Raw genomic sequence first — 19,012 nt, forward strand, 5'->3', positions numbered from 1 at the left:
ATTATATCCAATATCAGGTAATATTATATCCAATATCAGATAACATTATACCCAATATCAGGTAAGATTAATTCCTCAGTTGTTCACTCGTCATTATAACATTATATCCAATATCAGGTAACACTATATCCAATATCAAGTAAGATTAATTCCTCAACAAGATGTTGTGTTTGGACGTGAAAAATAGTATGTAATGTTATAAAAGATATACAAGATTTTTCGATGCAGAATATCTTGAAACTACTAGTATCAATTAAATAGTTGATGACTTTACAAAAATGAAGGATTGATTCAACTTCCTACATAGAATCAGACATCGATTAAGACTGTATTTCCTAAGTCATCTTAAGACACAGGTTTTCCGTGCAAAACTTCGTCACCACATCGAGTGTTGTTAGCCTGTTTTGTACATACTAATTTGACTACAGATTACTCCATTTATCTAACCAAGTCATGGGACTCACTGAAGGTGTCACCAGTCGACAGGGGATGTGTACTCCTCATTTCACCTCTGGTATGCCCAGGGGTCCGCCAATACAAAGTTCCAGGAATTGATTTCTCCCGCATGTAAAAATAAAAAAATTAATTTGAACATTTGAAAGACAGTCTCCATGATCGACACGTGACAGTTAATGACGTATATTTACATTCACTGTGTGTTTCTGCTTCATGTCTAATGAAATCCATTTTTTTTTGGTCATTTGCAACTATGAAGACACATTCTGTTTCAATCTAGTTAAATCCGGATCTTTAGCGTCGTCTGTCCGCTTGTGAATATATGTATTCCACGTACTCCGTGACTTATTTCGCCGCATTGTTAGTATTGTTAAAAATATAGACCCCCCTTTCTTCTTAATTGGGATAATAAATAGCGCTAAACTACATGTATATTATACGATGACTTGTTTTAGATTAGATTGTGTCCATCTTGGACTATTTCCCCTTACCATCGTTCAAACACGGAAATCGTTACCAAATATGGAGATAAGTCAAAATCATGTGATTTTCAGCTGTTATGTTTCATTAACTTATTGATATTTTACGCACTTTAAGGTATTTATAATTAGATAGGTATTTCTTAGCGGTTTTTCTATTCTTACAAGTGACTACGCTTGGTGTTTTAGAGATTATTCGGGAAACATGAAATGACGATTTGACACGTGTTTGACTCGTTCTTGTTGTATGTGAGTCTTTTCTTTTCTTATTTATTTATTTTTTTTTGGGGGGGGGGGGGGGGGGGAGGTGGTGTTTTTTTTCTTTATATTTACTGACAGAAATTATGGGATTTGCTGTGTGAGAAATTTTTATTTTTTATTTATTGTTCTTTTTTCTTATATGTACCGACAGGAATTCTGGGATTTGCCGGGTGTATGCTCATTGTAACAGATTACACGGAGTTGTCACGGGGATGGTCCTTTGATTTATGTTTGGCAGCATCAGTTTATACTTTGATTGAGGTAATTGTTAAAATTTCTGTAATGAACCTGAATAACGAGAAAGGTGGTTGTATTGAATATTACGTTTAGCGTTATCTGTAAATCACGCAGTAACACGATTGAACAACATACACACAAGATAAATTTACGTTAGTTCGCGATTGAGTAAGATTAGACATTGTTTTCATGATTGATTTTAATATTTCTTTATTATTTTTGCTTATTCTACCAATATGTTACACCATGATAGTAAATTTAAGAGAGAGAGAGGGGGGGGGAGAGAGAGAGAGAGAGAGAGAGAGAGAGAGAGAGAGAGAGAGAGAGAGAGAGAGAGATCACCGCACTTACCGGCCTTAGATTGTGATCAAGTGAAGTTCGTTGCATTGTTTAAGAAGAATATTCATATAGGTGAACGATATATCATCTCTTATTCCAGACTTTGATAAATAGTGACTGTGACCAGACTCAATGACGGTTAGATCCTGTTTGTGTGTATGCTATATATGGTTGTGTATGTAAGCCATGTTGTCACTAAGATACACTATATACCAACACAATAAATTGATCAATATGAAATGAGTTTAACAGGATCTTTGTGTTCATCGAAAAAGATAAGATAAACCATACATATTCTAACACCTATGGAGAGGTTTATATCGGCATTATACCTGCTGTCTAATCTTATGTACATATTTTCTATATATATATACATGAATGAAATACTATTCATATATAATATCTCACCCCCCCCCCCCCCCCAGGAGAAGTAAAATAAGTGTTTATTTGGTATATGCATACATACCAACATACATGCATACCAAGGATAACCCATGAAAGCTCGAAGTCTTGTTTCCAATGGGGTCCTTGGAAGAACGGATGTTTGCGCTAGGGTTCATTTGATAGAAATATAATAATAGAAACTCTGACACAAATAATAACTGTTTTACAGTTAAAGATTAAATACATTTTTTTCTGTTCAATAGATTCTCGCTGTCGTCACTGGGGTCATTGTTAATGCAGTAAGGTCATCAAACCAAAAATCCGGTAAAAGTCCGAAACAGTCCGAGGAGACGGATAACGGCGGGAATGTGTTCACGGGAAATGTTCAGACTGACAACCATTACAAAAGAAACACTCGGTCCGCTGATGATTACAAAAGAAATGCTCAGAGTGACACTGACTCCAAAAGTAACAGCCTACTTAAATCTGCTCAGGTGGCCATCATAGCAAGCACTGAGCTCTTCAAAATACCCAAATGGTGAAATAAAAACTGGTACATATTTCTTGAATAGCTGAGTGCATTGACTTCCAGAACAACCGAAAGAAACGCTTTCATTGGTTAAAAAGATAATTCGTCACAGATGAACTTTGAGGCAGGCTTATTATATGAATGATTATCAGGGGAGGGGTTATTGATGTGAATAATAATCGGGGGAGGAGTTATTGATGTGAATAATAATCGAGGGGGGGGGGGGTGATAGAGTGTTTGATTAGACCCAGACTCCATTCTGACATTCACACTGCGCGGGACAAGGTTAATCTAGTTAGCTTGGCCTCTATAAGGTAAATATTGGGTGATGTTACTCGGAACTTAATCTAAGAAGCCGTTTGTCAGATATACATGTACAATACAAACCTCGCAAGGTTGGGTAGAGTACGGTGATTGGTTAAAATGTTTTACGTTGTAACTGTGTTACTTAAATAAAAAATCAATAAAAAGGATAATAGAACAGAGCGATATATGTGGTCATTGTTATCATGTTTAGGTAGAAAGGAGAATTTGAAGGAAACTAACATTGGCCGGATATAACGTGTTTTGTAGGGAGCCTGCCTTATAATCTTAATGTGCTCAGGAAAAAAAAAAAACAAAAAAAAAAAAAACAAAGAAAAACCGGGGCGGACGTTTGTCCCATTACAAGGACTCCTTTTAATTTCCGAAATTCAACAAAAAAGGTATTTGCTAGCCAAATTTCTTTTTTCTTACAAAATTGAACATTTCACATACAAAGTGGCTTGATACTTCATGAGGTTTCAATCAGACGAAAGCGCCATTTAATGACCAGAATCTGTAGCAGTTCCTCTAGCACAGCTCGTGACGCCTCCTTAAGAGTGAAGAATTGTCGAATTCGGAGTAACACAGCTTATAAACAAACAATAGTAAAAAAAAAAAAAAATGATTTGTTTGTTTCTTTGTTTTATGTTTCTCTCAGAATTTTTTTTTTTTCACTCATTAATCCCTTACCAACTGTAGTGTAGGTGAAGTACAACAGATTTAGACTTAGTTAAAATCACCCCGCATACCCATCTTCACAAGTCAAGGGTTATTGATTCGTTAGTGCGAGGTAACGAATCAATAACCCTTGACTTGTGAAAATGCCCGCATACCCAACAAACTATCTGTAATTCCTTATATCTAAAATGAAAGTAAAAACTCGACATAAACATAAGTATACAGACATCCCAGGGCCGTAAATTACATGGAGGCGGAGGAGGCAGCTGCCTCCTCCAACTTTTGAGCCAAAAAAAATTAAAATTTAAAGTTCATTAGAATTTATGTTGTTTCCAATAACTAAGAACATGATACCTCCCTTAAAAAGCATTCCAAATCTTTCTTTTAGAATGAGTTAGTCAAGTAACATCTTCCTCTACTTATGCTACTTTGCTTTGTTGCCATTTCTATTTTTAAAATGATACCGTCATCAACACTATTTCTAATAGTCGTACATACAACGTACATCTAGATGTTGATATCAGAGAAATTATATTCAATTGAATTGACAACATATTATTCCGTTTACCTGATCAAGTTATAGGGCTAACGGCGGGTGTGGTCGGTCGTCATGGGATGCTTACTCCCCCTAGACATCGGGTCCATGCGCGGATCTAGAGCCCCCCCCCCCCCCCCCCCCCCCTCCCTAGAATTTGCAAAGATATAAAAAAAAAATTACAGTATAACGATTTATAAGAAAAATGAGTTATATCACGGGTTCGATTTTGTGAAAAGGTCCCCCCCCCCCCCTGGAAAAAAATTCTGGATTCGCGCCTGGGGTCCCACCTCTAGTCTATTTAGGGGTCCGTGTTTTCCCAACTCTCTATTTTGTATTGCTTATGGGAGTACAAGCATAACCAAATCAAAGAAACGCAATCCCAATATCTGACCATAAATTTGGTACCTGATAGAATTCAATTTCCACTGCGATCGTGAAACAGACAAGAGGTATCAAAGTTGATATCACGTGTAAAAATGCTTTCCCTACAGATCAACATTAAATAAAACAATAAAATTTCAATTCTAAATTTGGAAATACATATACCAGATCTAAAGGAATAAAATAACAATGATTTTTAGAATCCCTACATATACGTGAATACAACACTTGTTCCGAAATGTTGCGGTGCCGAAACGTCCGGTACCGAAACGCCGTGATACCGAAATATAGTCATGTTTACACAAGATGGCGCTGAGATAGAACGATGTGACTGTTCCAACAACGAATTCTGTTTTGTCACCCAGCGGCAGTCTCACAGGACGTCATAACACGAGCATCACTAAGCCTAACCCCAAGATACACGTGCGTGCGGCTGATATGGATGAAACCACGTGCGAATCTCCAAGAAAGAAGACGAAACTATCGAGCGAATCCGAAAGAAGACATGACAATGACTATGTAACTTCAACTGTGAGTCCTGCAGACCCGGCGATCCGTGAACTGCCACAGAAAACGAGTGAGTGGATAGGGGTACATTTATCGCAGATTCATGTGACTGTTGATGGCTCTGTGACGTCACCTTTATGTGTATTTACTTGTGGATACACGGATTTTTTGAGAAATAATGACACCCACACTCTACCTGAAGTTATTGCAGATATTTACGGATCTCGGGACCCTGAACTAGATGCGAAGTACCACTGCTGTATAAAAGCATGTACGGATGTGTTTACAATGGATGCTGATTCCATATTTAATGTACCTAAACAACAACTTCAGGAATTGATTGTTGAACTTAGAAAACCATTCCGTGAAACAGCTTTCGGAAAGTGGATGAAAAAATGGAAAAAGTTGTATATAGTTGGAAAGAATGAAACAATTAAAGATTTTATTGCAGATGCTTGTGGAAGGTAAACGTATGTGTTGTGCACAGATACATATTTAATGTAGATATTAAAATTCAAGTTTGTGAACTCTGTCAGATAATGACTCTGGGGCTAGGGATACAGTCAAACTTTTAATATTGCAATTTATAAAAAGTAAAAACCTTTTGAAGAAACAAAACAAAAACAACTGCCTAAGAATCATACAAACAAAACGATTAATACAAGCAAATTGAAGATTCAAGATATTTTATTGACCAATCAAGGGCCCCGGACTGGTATTTTGTAAGAACTTGACATGGGGGCAGGGTTGGGCGGTTAAAACCGCCCTCGGTTTTAACCAGTGGTTTTAACCGTCCCGGTCAATACTCCCCAAGTGGTCAATACTGGTCAATTGTGATTTAAACTGTCCATTTTCCTATTTTCGTACATTTCTTAAAGATAGTTTAAGTCTTTGCATTGTATAGATCAATTGTTGATTAATATTTTTCATTAGATAATCAAATGTAATTTCATAAGTTTAACATATTTGGTTTGCTGAAACTGACCACAATATCTTCAGTACCTACCAGAGGGTCACAGTTCTATAGCATAGCTTGACGATTGGAGACATACTTCTGAATACATGTACCTGGACAGATTAAGAATAAAAGGTAGCTGGACATTACCTGAGCACAGAAAGCAGAGTTGACAGGTGTTAATAAGCATAGGCTGGGACCAGAGATGACCAGTGTGCCTGTTATTGTTATGAAAACATCACCAACCCACCCCCTCAAATGTTTATTCAACAGTTAAAATGAAGATTGATAAAACAATACTTATAGGTAGTTCTTGTTAAACTAAGGAATTTGAACAGAAACTTTGACATCTTCCCCAATCAACAGAGTCATTTGTACATTATTTATTTAATATTGTGACTTATAAGTATATTATAATCTGATAGTGTATGTTATGAATTACAGTATTTACCATAATGGTCACTTAAACATTTCAAATAAATAACACAAACTATATAATGACCAAATAATTTTCAATTGACCAGTATTGACCACTGACCAGTTTTAACCAGTATTGACCACCAGCCCGGTCAATACTCATATTGACCACTTTTTTGCCAACCCTGCATGGGGGTCATGTATTACAAGACAGAAGATTCAAGTTTGTATGCATTCTGACCTTTAGGGTCAAAATAGGGGTTTATATTTGACATTTTGTGGGGGTCAGGTGACTGGTCTAAAACTTGCCATGTTTTCTGAGAACCCTGACTAATCCTATATTATGCTGTTACTCTAGAATGTTTTAAACACATCGTTCAAGGAATCATTATAAAATGTGTGAAAGCAGTACATCTGAAATTTACAGTAATCAATAGTAAAAAAAACAAATGAGCCCCTCAAGTTCAGTGTGTTGATGTACGTATGATAAAAATCAGAATGTTTCTTTGTGTACTCTTAAGATAAGGTTACAGCAAAAGCAATTGTTCATTTTCTACTGACCTTACCCTAATTTTGACTTGGATGTTAGCAGATAGAGCTGATCAATTTATAGTTTTATTCTTGGACGGATTCGATCACCAGATAGCTCACTCGATATAGATTCAGGGGGCCTGGGTTTGAATCCCGGTCTGTTGTGATATAGATTCAGGGGGCCTGGGTTTGAATCCCGGTCTGTTGTGATAGAGATTCAGGGGGCCTGGGTTTGAATCCCGGTCTGTTGTGATAGAGATTCAGGGGGCCTGGGTTTGAATCCCGGTCTGTTGTGATATAGATTCAGGGGGCCTGGGTTTGAATCCCGGTCTGTTGTGATATAGATTCAGGGGGCCTGGGTTTGAATCCCGGTCTGTTGTGATATAGATTCAGGGGGCCTGGGTTTGAATCCCGGTCTGTTGTGATATAGATTCAGGGGGCCTGGGATTGAATCCCGGTCTGTTGTGATAGAGATTCAGGGGGCCTGGGTTTGAATCCCGGTCTGTTGTGATAGAGATTCAGGGGGCCTGGGTTTGAATCCCGGTCTGTTGTGATAGAGATTCAGGGGGCCTGGGTTTGAATCCCGGTCTGTTGTGATATAGATTCAGGGGGCCTGGGTTTGAATCCCGGTCTGTTGTGATATAGATTCAGGGGGCCTGGGTTTGAATCCCGGTCTGTTGTGATAGAGATTCAGGGGGCCTGGGTTTGAATCCCGGTCTGTTGTGATATAGATTCAGGGGGCCTGGGTTTGAATCCCGGTCTGTTGTGATATAGATTCAGGGGGCCTGGGTTTGAATCCCGGTCTGTTGTGATATAGATTCAGGGGGCCTGGGTTTGAATCCCGGTCTGTTGTGATATAGATTCAGGGGGCCTGGGTTTGAATCCCGGTCTGTTGTGATATAGATTCAGGGGGCCTGGGTTTGAATCCCGGTCTGTTGTGATATAGATTCAGGGGGCCTGGGTTTGAATCCCGGTCTGTTGTGATATAGATTCAGGGGGCCTGGGTTTGAATCCCGGTCTGTTGTGATATAGATTCAGGGGGCCTGGGTTTGAATCCCGGTCTGTTGTGATATAGATTCAGGGGGCCTGGGTTTGAATCCCGGTCTGTTGTGATATAGATTCAGGGGGCCTGGGTTTGAATCCCGGTCTGTTGTGATATAGATTCAGGGGGCCTGGGTTTGAATCCCGGTCTGTTGTGATATAGATTCAGGGGGCCTGGGTTTGAATCCCGGTCTGTTGTGATATAGATTCAGGGGGCCTGGGTTTGAATCCCGGTCTGTTGTGATATAGATTCAGGGGGCCTGGGTTTGAATCCCGGTCTGTTGTGATATAGATTCAGGGGGCCTGGGTTTGAATCCCGGTCTGTTGTGATATAGATTCAGGGGGCCTGGGTTTGAATCCCGGTCTGTTGTGATATAGATTCAGGGGGCCTGGGTTTGAATCCCGGTCTGTTGTGATATAGATTCAGGGGGCCTGGGTTTGAATCCCGGTCTGTTGTGATATAGATTCAGGGGGCCTGGGTTTGAATCCCGGTCTGTTGTGATATAGATTCAGGGGGCCTGGGTTTGAATCCCGGTCTGTTGTGATATAGATTCAGGGGGCCTGGGTTTGAATCCCGGTCTGTTGTGATATAGATTCAGGGGGCCTGGGTTTGAATCCCGGTCTGGTCTGTTGTGTTTTCTCCCTTCCCGTTACACATCTGTTTACAAAAGAAATGAACGTCTATGTTTGTATTTTGCAGTATCCATGGCCGATTACAAGATTTTTGTGAGCAGTTATTGTACATGGTTAGAAGTGACAACACAGACGTGACAGAAGGAATGTAACAAGAACTCTTCATGTTGTTTATCAGGATCTTTGATTTAAAAATAAAGTAAGTCATCATCTAAAATTAAACTCATGTTGCTTCTAGTATACATGATTACATAGATATTATCCAGGGCTCGAAGTTAACATATACAGTATGCCCATCAGTCTGTGTCTGGTTAAAAGTCTGGCTAACATTTGTTTTAGTCAGTCTGATGGGACTGGTTAATTTTCTAAAGCATCATTTTGGAAAATATACTTATTAATTTTTATACATTTGGCATGCTTCAATCTGTAGATACCAGATGAATCTGATTCGTAAATATAAATTCCACATTTAAATAGTGTTACAATATTGTCTGAGGCATATTGAGTTAAATTTCATTTTAAGTTAATAACATTAACGAAATATATTTAATTATTTCTGGAAAACTCTGTTGGACTGGTAATTATACCCCCCGCAACAAGTTGAGGGGGGGGGGGGGTATACTGAAATCGGGTTGTCCATCTGTCTATCCGTCCGTCTGTAGACGCAATGGTTTTCGGGCTCTAAAGCATTATCCTTTCCACCTACCGTCACCATATCATATATATAAACTACCCATGGGATGAAGATGTTCCCTTTCGATTTTGGGGTCAAAAGGTCAAAGGTCAAGCGCACTGGACATCGAAGTAGCAATATGGTTTCCGGGCTCTAAAGCATTATCCTTTCCACCTACCGTCACCATATCATACATATGGACTACCCATGGGATGAAGATGTTCCCTATCGATTTTGGGGTCAAAAGGTCAAAGGTCAAGCGCACTGAACATCGAAGTAGCAATATGGTTCGGTTTGTCATGCCATTTGTTTTTTACACTCAGAAAAGAGGTAGTTTATACCTATTACCAACACCCTTTGGGAGATTGGGGTAAGCGGGGGGTATTCTTAGTGAGCATTGCTCACAGTACCTCTTGTTTTTTCTGGAAAACTCTGTTGGACTGGTAATTTTTTCTGTGGACTGGTTGAAGTTATACCCATCAGTCCGGCTGGACTGGTGACATAAAAAGTTAGCTTCAAGCCCTGTTATCTAATTAACATGATACTATGTCATGCACATACTTTGTCCAGCATGGTTTATATGGTCTGGTGTTCTTGTGAATACTATCTCAGCAGGTGGGAACATATAATGTCCCTATTCCAGATGTTCTATTTTCTTCCTTATGTCCCTATTCCAGATGTTCTATTTTCTTCCTTATGAATGTAGGACAGAACTAATTGATACCCCAGCCATACAGCAAGCATTGTGATACTTGAGCTATAACTGAATTATTCTAAGAATGAATTTAGCTTTAGAGATGCAAAAAACAGTACAATATTAACAGTTTTAAATTAGCCAAATCCAATATATAGTTTCCACTAATCCTGTTGTGAACAATGCAAATTTGATCGTTTTAGCTCACCTGAGCCAAAGCTCAAGTGAGCTTTTCAAATCAAAATTTGTCCATTGTCTGTCGTCGGTGTCGTAAACTTTTCACATTTTTGACTTCTTCTCAAGAATTACTGGGCCAATTTCAACCAAATTTACACAAAGCATTCTTGGGTAAAGGTGAAGGGCTTTCAAGTTTGTTCAAATGAAGGGGCATGTCCCTTTGAAAGTTTCAAAGGGGAGATAATCACAACAATGCAAAAATAGGGTGGGTGCGTCATTTAAAAATCTTCTCAAGAACCACTGGACCAGAAAAGCTGAAATTTACATGAAAGCTTCCTGACATAGTGCAGATTCAAGTTTGTTCAAATCATGGCCCCCTGGTGTTGGATGGGGCCGCAATAGAGGATCAAAGTTTTACATACTAATATATAGGATAACTCTTTAAAAATCTTCTTCTCAAGAACCACTGAGCCAGAAAAGCTGATATTTACATGAAAACTTCCTGACATAATGCAGATTCAAGTTTGTTCAAATCATGGCCCCCGGGGGTTGGATGGGGCCACCATAGGGAATCAAAGTTTTACATGTAAAATATAGGAAAATCTTTAAAAATCTTCTTATGAAGAAACACTGAGTCAGAAAAGCTGATATTTACCTGAAAGATTTCTGACATATTTCAGGTTTGAGTTTGTTAAAATCATGGCTTCCAGGGTTTGGATGGGGTCACAAGTGGGGATCAAAGTTTTGGATACAAATATATAGGGAACATTTTTAAATATGAGCCAGGGTGACTCAGGTGAGCGTTATGGCCCTTGGGTCTCTTGTTTAATGTAATATCTTAATTAAGGAGTGAACCAAACCAAAACTTGCAAAAGAAATAAAACTAAGCGGTTGAATTGAAATGAATAATGCCGTGAATTGTTTCAGCATCCTGAGATACACTCTGGTAATTCAATTTGCTGATGTAGATGGGGTCATTAGGGCCTCTAATGATCCGATTGGTTAATTGTATATATTGTTTGATGGCCCAATCTTGAGAATTTTTCACTCATATGGAAACGTCATCATTGCCAGTGAAGGGCTGTAAAATTTAGACCTGATGCTCGGCACTTACAGCCTTGGATCAGGGAGGGATCTTTATCATGCCACATCTGCTGTGACATGCGGTTTTGGTTTTTTGTAGTCTCATCAGAAGGACTTCCCCATTTACTCTCCTCTTATGACAAGCAAGGGGTACTGAGGACCTATTTCGACCCGGATCCCCACGGGATTCCTAAATAGAGTAAGCTGAGCAGAAATTCCTAAATTGAGTAAACTGAGCAGGGATTCCTACTATAATAAGCTGAACAGGGTTACCTAAATAGAGTATGCTTAGCAATGATACCAAACTAGAGTACGCTAAGCAGCGATTCTTAAATAGAGTAAATTGAGCAGGGATTCCTAAATAGCGTAAGATGAGCACAAATCCCTAATAGAATAAACTGAGCAGAAATTCCTCAATAATATAAGCTGTACAGGTATTCCTAACTAGAGTAAGCTGAACAGAGATTCCTAAACAGAGTGAGCCTTGAGCCAAACAGGGAGTTATAAATAACGTAGGCTGAGCAGGGATTACTAAATAGCGTAAGCTGAGCAGGGTTTCCTAACTAGAGTAAGCTGAGCAGGGATTCCTAAATAGAGTAAGCTGAGCATGGATTCCTGAATAGTGTAAGCTGAGTAGAGATTCCTGAATAATGTAAGCTGAGCAGAGATTCCTAACTAGAATAAGCTGAGCCGAAATTCCAAAATAGAGTAAGCTGAGCAGGGATTCCTAAATAGCGTAAGCTGAGCAGGTATTCCTAAATAGGGTAAACTGAGAAGGGATTCCTGTATTATGTAAGCTGAGCAGGGATTCCTAACTAGAATAAGCTGAGCAGGGATTCCTAACTAGAGGAAGCTGAGCAGGGATTCCTCTACTAGAGTAAGCCAAGAAATGGATTCCTAAATAGAGTAAGTTGAGCAGGGATTCCTAAATAGCATAAGCTGAGTAGGGAGTCCTAAACAGAGTAAGCTGAGAAGGGATTCCTAAATAGAGTAAGTCAAGCAGGGAGTTCTAAATAGCGTAAGCTGAGTAGGGATGCTAAATAGCTAAATAGCATAAGAAGAGCAATTATTCCCAAAAAGCGTAGGCCAAGCAGGGAATCCTAAATAGCGTAAGCTGAGCAGGTATTCCTAAATAGACAAAGCTGAGCAGGTATTCCTAAATAGCGTAAGCTGAGCAGGTATTCCTAAATAGACAAAGCTGAGCAGGTATTCCTAAATAGAGTAAGCTGAGCAGGTATTCCTATATAGATTAAGCTGAGCAAGGATTCATAAATAGAGTTAGCTAAACAGGGATTCCTGACTAGAGTAAGCTGAGCAGGGATTCCAAACTAGAATAAGCTGAACAGGGATTCTTAAATACAGTTGGTTGAGCAGGGATCCTAAATAGGTTAAGCTGATAAGGTATTCTTAAATGGCGTAAGCAGAACAGGTATTGCTAAATATCGTAAGTCAAGCAGGGAGTTCTAAATAGCGTAAGCTGAGCAGGGATTACTAAAAAGCATAAGCTGAGCAAGTATTTCTAACTAGAGTAAGGTGAACAGGGATTCCTGAATGGATAAGCTGAGGAAGGATTCCTGGATAGAGTAAGCAGAGCAGGTATTCCTATGTAATCCAAGCAGGGAGTTCTAAATAGCGTAAGCTGAACAGGGATTACTTATTCGCGTAAACATAACAGGCATTCCTAAATAGAGTAAGCCAAGCAGGGAGTTCTAAATAGCGTAAGCTGAGCAGGAATACTACATAACATAAGCAGAGCGGGTATTCCTAAATAAAGTAAGGCAAGTTCCAAATAGCGTAAGCTGAGCAGGTATTCCTTATTAGGGTAAGCTAAGCAGGGATTCCTGAATAGTGTTAGCTGAGCAGGGATTCCTGAATAGTGTTGGCTGAGCAGGGATTCCTGAATGGTGTAAGCTGAGCAGGTATTCCTTATTAGGGTAAGCTAAGCAGGGATTCCTGAATAGTGTTAGCTGAGCAGGGATTCCTGAATAGTGTTAACTGAGCAGGGATTCCTGAATAGTGTTGGCTGAGCAGGGATTCCTGAATGGTGTAAGCTGAGCAGGTATTCCTTACTAGAGTAAGCTGAGTGGGGATTCCTAAATAGAGTAAACAGAGCAGGGAGTTTTAAATAGCGTAAGCTTTGCGGGGATTCCTAAATAGAGTAAGCTGAGCAGGTATTCCTAAATAGAGTAAACTGAGCAGGTATTCCTAAATAGAGTAAGCTGAGCAGGGTTTCCTACATGTAACTAGATTAAGCTGAGCAGGGTGATGTCTGTGCTGTAACATATGGACATCCAGGGAATGATTCTGAATCAACAGAAATATTTTTAACATACATCACAAGATTCAATATGGTCAGAAATAAATTTAATTCTATTTTAAGGTGGCTCATTACACCTAGGAAGAGTTTATGTTTTTAATTTTTTTTAATGTGTTTCGCCACATTCAACAATTTTTCAGTTAAATAGTGGCGCCCAGTATTTTGTTGGTGGAAGAGAGAACCCAGATACAATGTACGGTCAGGGAAGAGACCACCGACTTTCTGAAAGTAAACTGGGAAACTTTCTCACTTACTGGCGCGAGCGGAATTAAAAAAAAAGTTTATTAAATCAGCACAAAATGGTTTAATCATGATAGAGATGAAGATATGTAGTCAGTGCATTTGTCAAAAAGGCCCAAAAATATGCGATTTTGGAGAGAAAGATATGATTTTCAATTTTTTTTCAGTAAATGACACAAAAGACACTGTATGATTTGAACTCGGGATCTGCGAATCTGCAACCTGATACCTTATCTACCGAGCTTCTTATATATACAAACATTTCATTTAACACAAGTAATTTCGCATAACATTTCAATCACCGTCTTGCGATATAGTGTCAAAAGATGTATAGGCCTTGATGTAGTGAACAATTTAGTTGAAATTAGATCCTTTGATCCGGCCACCTACTATTGCTACACAAAGATTGAGTGGATCAAATGGTCTAATTTTGATTTAGATCGTGTAGGGATATGAAACAAAACCATGCTGTGGTAGGATTTGCTTTAAATGTAATGCTGTAATAAAAGACAAAATTTAACAATTTACTAATTGAACACAATAATTATGAATTGTTAATGATTCGTCTCACCTTAGGAACTTTGTGTGATTCTTGTCATTTTTAGCTCACCTGAACCGAAGGTTCAAGTGAGCTTTTCTGATCGCTTTTTGTCCGTTGTCTGTCTGTCTGTTTGTCTGTCTGTTAAACTTTTCACATTTTCGACTTCTTCTCCAGAACCACTGGGCCAATTTCAACCAAACATGGCCAAAAGTATCCTTGGGTGAAGGGCTTTCAAGTTTGTTCAAATGAAGGGCCATGTCCCTTTCAAAGGGGGGATAATCACAAAAATGCAAAAATAGGGTGGGTTCATTTAAAAATCTTCTTCTCAAGAACCACTGGGCCAGAAGAGCTGAAATTTACCTGAAAGCTTCCTGACATATTGCACATTCAAGTTTGTTCAAATCATGGGCCCCTGGGGTTGGATGGGGCCACAATAGGGGATTAAAGTTTTACATACAAATATATAGGAAAAATCTTTAAAAATCTTCTCAAGAACCACTGAGCCAGAAAAGCTTATATTTACATGAAAACCTTCTGACATTGTGCAGATTCAAGTTTGTTCAAATCATGGCCCCCAGGGGTAGGATGGGGCCACAAGGGGGGATCAAAGTTTTACATACAAATATATAGTTAAAATCTTTTTCTCAATAACCACAGAGTCAGAAAAGCTGATATTTACAAGAAAACTTTCTGACATAGTGCTGATTCAAGTTTGTTCAAATCATGGCCCCTGGGGGGGGGGGGGGGGGGGGGGGTAGGATGGGGCCACAAGTGGGGGTGGGGGGGGTCAAAGTTTTACATACAAATATAGGAAAAAGCTTTAAAAATCTTCTTCTCAAGAACCATTGGGCCAAAGAAGTTGACATTTACATGAAAGCTTTCTGACATAGTGTAGATTCAAGTTTGCAAAGGGTAGTTTGGGCCATAATAGGGACTAAGGTTTTACATGCAAATATATATGGAAAGTCTTTAGATATGGGCCAAGGTGACTCAGGTGAGTGATGTGGCCCATGGGCCTCTTGTTTATTTTTCAGAGAACATGAAAACTTTTGGAGCTCAGATCCAGTGATAACTATTGGAAACCAGAATATCATTTCTGTCCCTGATGCCCTTATCTACCAAGCCGCAAAGAAATTGTCATCAAAAGAGGAAATAGTAGCAGTAGTGAAGGTAAGTTTTTCTGATTGATTTATATCTGTCTGTCTGACAGTAGTGAAGGCAAGTTTTTCTGAGTAATTTATATGTCTATCTGTCTGACAGTACTGAAGGCAAGTTTTTCTGAGTAATTTATATCTGTCTGTCTGTCTGACAGTAGTGAATGCAAGTTTTTTCTGATTTATTTTTAGTCTGTCTGTCTGACGATAGTGAAGGCAAGGCTTTGTCAATCTTTAGCTCACATTAGTCCTGAAAGGAAGGCTCAAGTGAGCTTTTCTGATCAAAACTTTCCGTTTTCTGCAGTTGTCGTTGTTGTTGTCGTAAATTATTCACATTGTCATCTTCTTCTTCTAAACCACTTGACCAATTTCAACCAACTAAATTGACACAAATCCTCCTTTGTTCAAACAAGGGGCAACAACCTTTCTAAGGGGATATAATAGCAAAATAGCAAAAATACATTGACAAATTTTAATAAAAATTTTCCAAAACCAATAGGCCAATATCAATTAAACATAGCAGAAATCACCCATGGGTGAAGGGGATTAAAGTTTACTCACATGAAGGGTCATGCTCCTTTCAAAGGAGAGATAATTACAAAAATATGGTGTGTCATTTAAAAATCTTTTTCTCAAGAACCACTAGGCCAGACAAGTTCAAATTTACATCACAGCTTCTAGGCATAGTGGAAATTCTAATGTGTAAAAGTCATTCAAGACTTTTGTAAAATCATATAAAATCTTATCAACACCAATATAATGGTTCAACTGTTAGGTTGAGTTCAGCTACATATCTGAGATTGATAACTTTTCGTTATATTCACCTTGATAGGAGTTATGAGATTGATTACTGTTCATTATCTTCACCTTTATAGGAGTTACTTGTATGAGATTGATCACTGTTAGTTATCTTCACTTTTCATAAAGTGTAGATCAAATAAGACAAATTCTAAGAGGAGCTTGGTCTGCTCCATGAAGTTTTTCTAGAGGTATAACGTATATGAGGGATTAAAAACTTCACATTTTACAACTGAAGTGCTATATATATACATGTAGTCAAATCGCAATATTTCAGACTTGATAGGGCGAGAAAAAAACCCACCAGAACTTCAAAATATCAGGGGATTCAAGATGTTGAGGTTAAAGTACATAAAGAAAATGTAGTCAGGACTTCCATTATTATTTCCATAGAATTCAAGATATCGGTGTTCAAGATACTGAAGTTTAACTAGTCTAGTCAATCTAGCAAATCACCTCAAAGTAATTGCAACAGAAACAAACTCGACGGAATTTAATAAACAAAAGCGTGATTAACAACATACAAAAAATCGGACAAAATCGGACAATGGGAAATATTTAAAATTTAGACTTAAATGTTTTAGTAAACCATCGATATTTTGTGGTGTTTACGGCACGCCGTACACGTAAAGGGAAGTAACTTAACTGTGACAGTCATCGGAATAAAGTTATACATGACGATCTAAAGTGCATGTAATAAAAACGCGATTAAACAGCTAAACAGTTGTATTAAAAAGGTGATTTTAAGACTTTCTATATACATACAATATTGCTCAGCATCTCATATTCTTTGCCGACTTCCATTCCCGGGGAACTTTCGCGAATAAAGCTTCAAAATATTTTGTTTGACCTTCTACTGAATTAATTTTAATTATAAAACACAATATTTACTTTAGAAGTTATGAATAATCAATTATAAATGAAATCTTAAAGAATCAGTGTCAATTTACAAGGGGGAATTACGGTTGTTAAAAAAGAAAGTATGGAAAGCCATTCAGGTTAAAAATTTCAGTTATTTTGTATCTTCATCATCTGAGCAAGCGTTTTGTATTAAAAACTTTTATAAAACTAAGTAAGTAAAGTATATTTGCTTTTCTTTTTCAAATTCAGGTTTGGGGAGTCATTCATGGGTAATAATAATGATAATAAAACATTGATAATATAAATAATAAAAATCAATGTAAGTAAGCACTTGCGCATAATATCATGATTTGATGGAAAATCGAGTAGTTACTCTTTCTAATTAGTCTTGGGCTCACGACCTGCGGAACCACATCTCCTAGCAGCATGCGAACAGCGCGCTAGACCGCCCGGCCATCTATTCAAGACAAAACTTGTTTTTCGATGACGATGGAATTCTCGCCACGCTGGCACACGATCATTGAGAATGGAAATGGATACAGTTATTTATCGTAAATTTTAGAGGATCATACAAAATGCACATTGTGTTTGAAATGTCTATATATAAAGCACATAAATAGCAACGAACTCTGAAATAAACATAACTGCCCTAAGGAACGAAATCAATGTCGGATGAAAATTTAAATTCAATTAGTTAGGGGAAGGGGAATAAAAACTCCGCAAATTTCTGTCATCCGACATCGATTACACTTTAGTGGAAAAGGGAAAAAGACAAGCGACTGTTGAATACCACATAATATTTAAAACATATTAATGAACATTTAATAGATTTAATGTACACTTTCATTTGTGAATAAACAGTAGAAAAGGTATACAGAGTGTTATTTATAATCGTACGTTTCTTTTCTTGTTATTCGATTAGTTTCAACATTTGTCATATTAAGTTTTAAAGGGGGGAGGGTTCTTGGTGAAAACTATGTGAACTTAGTTTTTTGTGAGACATTGAATTTTTGATCTTGCCCCTAAGTAAAGATTATCGTTAAAACCAGACGTCTTTTTAGGAAACGAAGTTTGTCAATCCTTGCCCTTTCTACATGCATTCACAGGATGCGACACAACGTCAAGACTGTTCGGCATCGGAACAGGTCCTGTATAGTCAAAATGTAGCACAAATCGCGAAAAAATTCTGTATATGATTAGTTTTTAAATGGAGGCAGGCTACTGACAAACAAGTTGATGGTGAAGGGGTTTCAACTGTTTCGTTTAAAGTCAGCATTCCGCATATGGTCGTTATAACAATCTACTTTGCCAATACAACCTATCATTGGGTCAAATCTGTCTGACTTGTTTCATATAGATTGTTAGGTGGCCGTTTTCGGCAAAATGATATTGAATAAAGGTAACTCCGTTTGCCTTATTAAGATATATAGTTCACGGCAGGTGTAACCGGTCAACAGGGGGTGCTTACTCCTTATAGCCCATAGGCACCTGATCCCACTTCTGGTATATCCAGGGGTCCGTGTTTGCCCACCTCTCTATTTTGTATTGCTTATAGGAGTTACGATATGGATCACTGTTCGTTATCTTCACCTTCCTATATGAGGATTTCATAGAGAAAAAGATATATTCTGGTGTCGATGTCATATCGACTTTGTACGATGAAATACCATAGAGACACTTATAGGATATTTGCTTTGTGAAGAATTGTCTAACACAATATCATTTTTATAAGTTCAGTCATTGCCACTAACTACTGACTACAGCTGCAGAAAAGGAGCACTGCAAGAATTTTTTAAGTCATAGAG

General features: G+C 38.2%; 3 protein-coding genes across 7 annotated transcripts in view; 2 read left to right on the forward strand and 1 right to left on the reverse strand.

Annotated features, from left to right (window-relative positions):
* The window catches only part of LOC130053010 (uncharacterized), a 4,480-nt gene extending 1,304 nt beyond the window's left edge, over positions 1-3,176 (forward strand). The window contains exons 3-4 of one of the 2 annotated variants that reach the window (XM_056159434.1): positions 1,348-1,457; positions 2,420-3,176. In XM_056159434.1, coding sequence (XP_056015409.1) covers positions 1,348-1,457; positions 2,420-2,698 — 389 coding nt within the window. In that variant the 3' untranslated portion in view covers positions 2,699-3,176. Of the gene's footprint in view, positions 1-135; positions 1,185-1,347; positions 2,181-2,419 lie in introns of those variants that run through there. The other variant, XR_008801441.1, reaches the window with a different exon arrangement.
* Positions 1-19,012, reverse strand: part of LOC125673047 (uncharacterized) — a 424,666-nt gene that overhangs the window by 104,756 nt on the left and 300,898 nt on the right. The gene's annotated exons all lie outside the window — the stretch shown is intronic.
* Positions 4,489-17,568, forward strand: LOC130053009 (uncharacterized). Of its 4 annotated transcripts, none has more exons than XR_008801440.1 (4): positions 4,489-5,556; positions 8,737-8,817; positions 11,397-12,202; positions 15,429-15,569. XR_008801440.1 is itself a non-coding variant. In XM_056159432.1 (3 exons), exons 1-3 carry the CDS (start codon positions 5,024-5,026, stop codon positions 15,580-15,582), a joined length of 768 nt encoding a protein of 255 aa, XP_056015407.1. In that variant the 5' UTR covers positions 4,489-5,023; the 3' UTR covers positions 15,583-17,568. The 4 variants fall into 4 exon arrangements, 2 of the variants coding, with proteins under 2 accessions (XP_056015407.1, XP_056015408.1); XR_008801439.1 differs by having other exon boundaries at positions 4,490-5,556; positions 11,397-11,495; XM_056159432.1 differs by lacking the exon at positions 11,397-12,202 and having other exon boundaries at positions 15,429-17,568.

The sequence above is a fragment of the Ostrea edulis genome, chromosome 3, assembly GCF_947568905.1.
Source record: "Ostrea edulis chromosome 3, xbOstEdul1.1, whole genome shotgun sequence".
Lineage (NCBI taxonomy): Eukaryota > Metazoa > Mollusca > Bivalvia > Ostreida > Ostreidae > Ostrea > Ostrea edulis.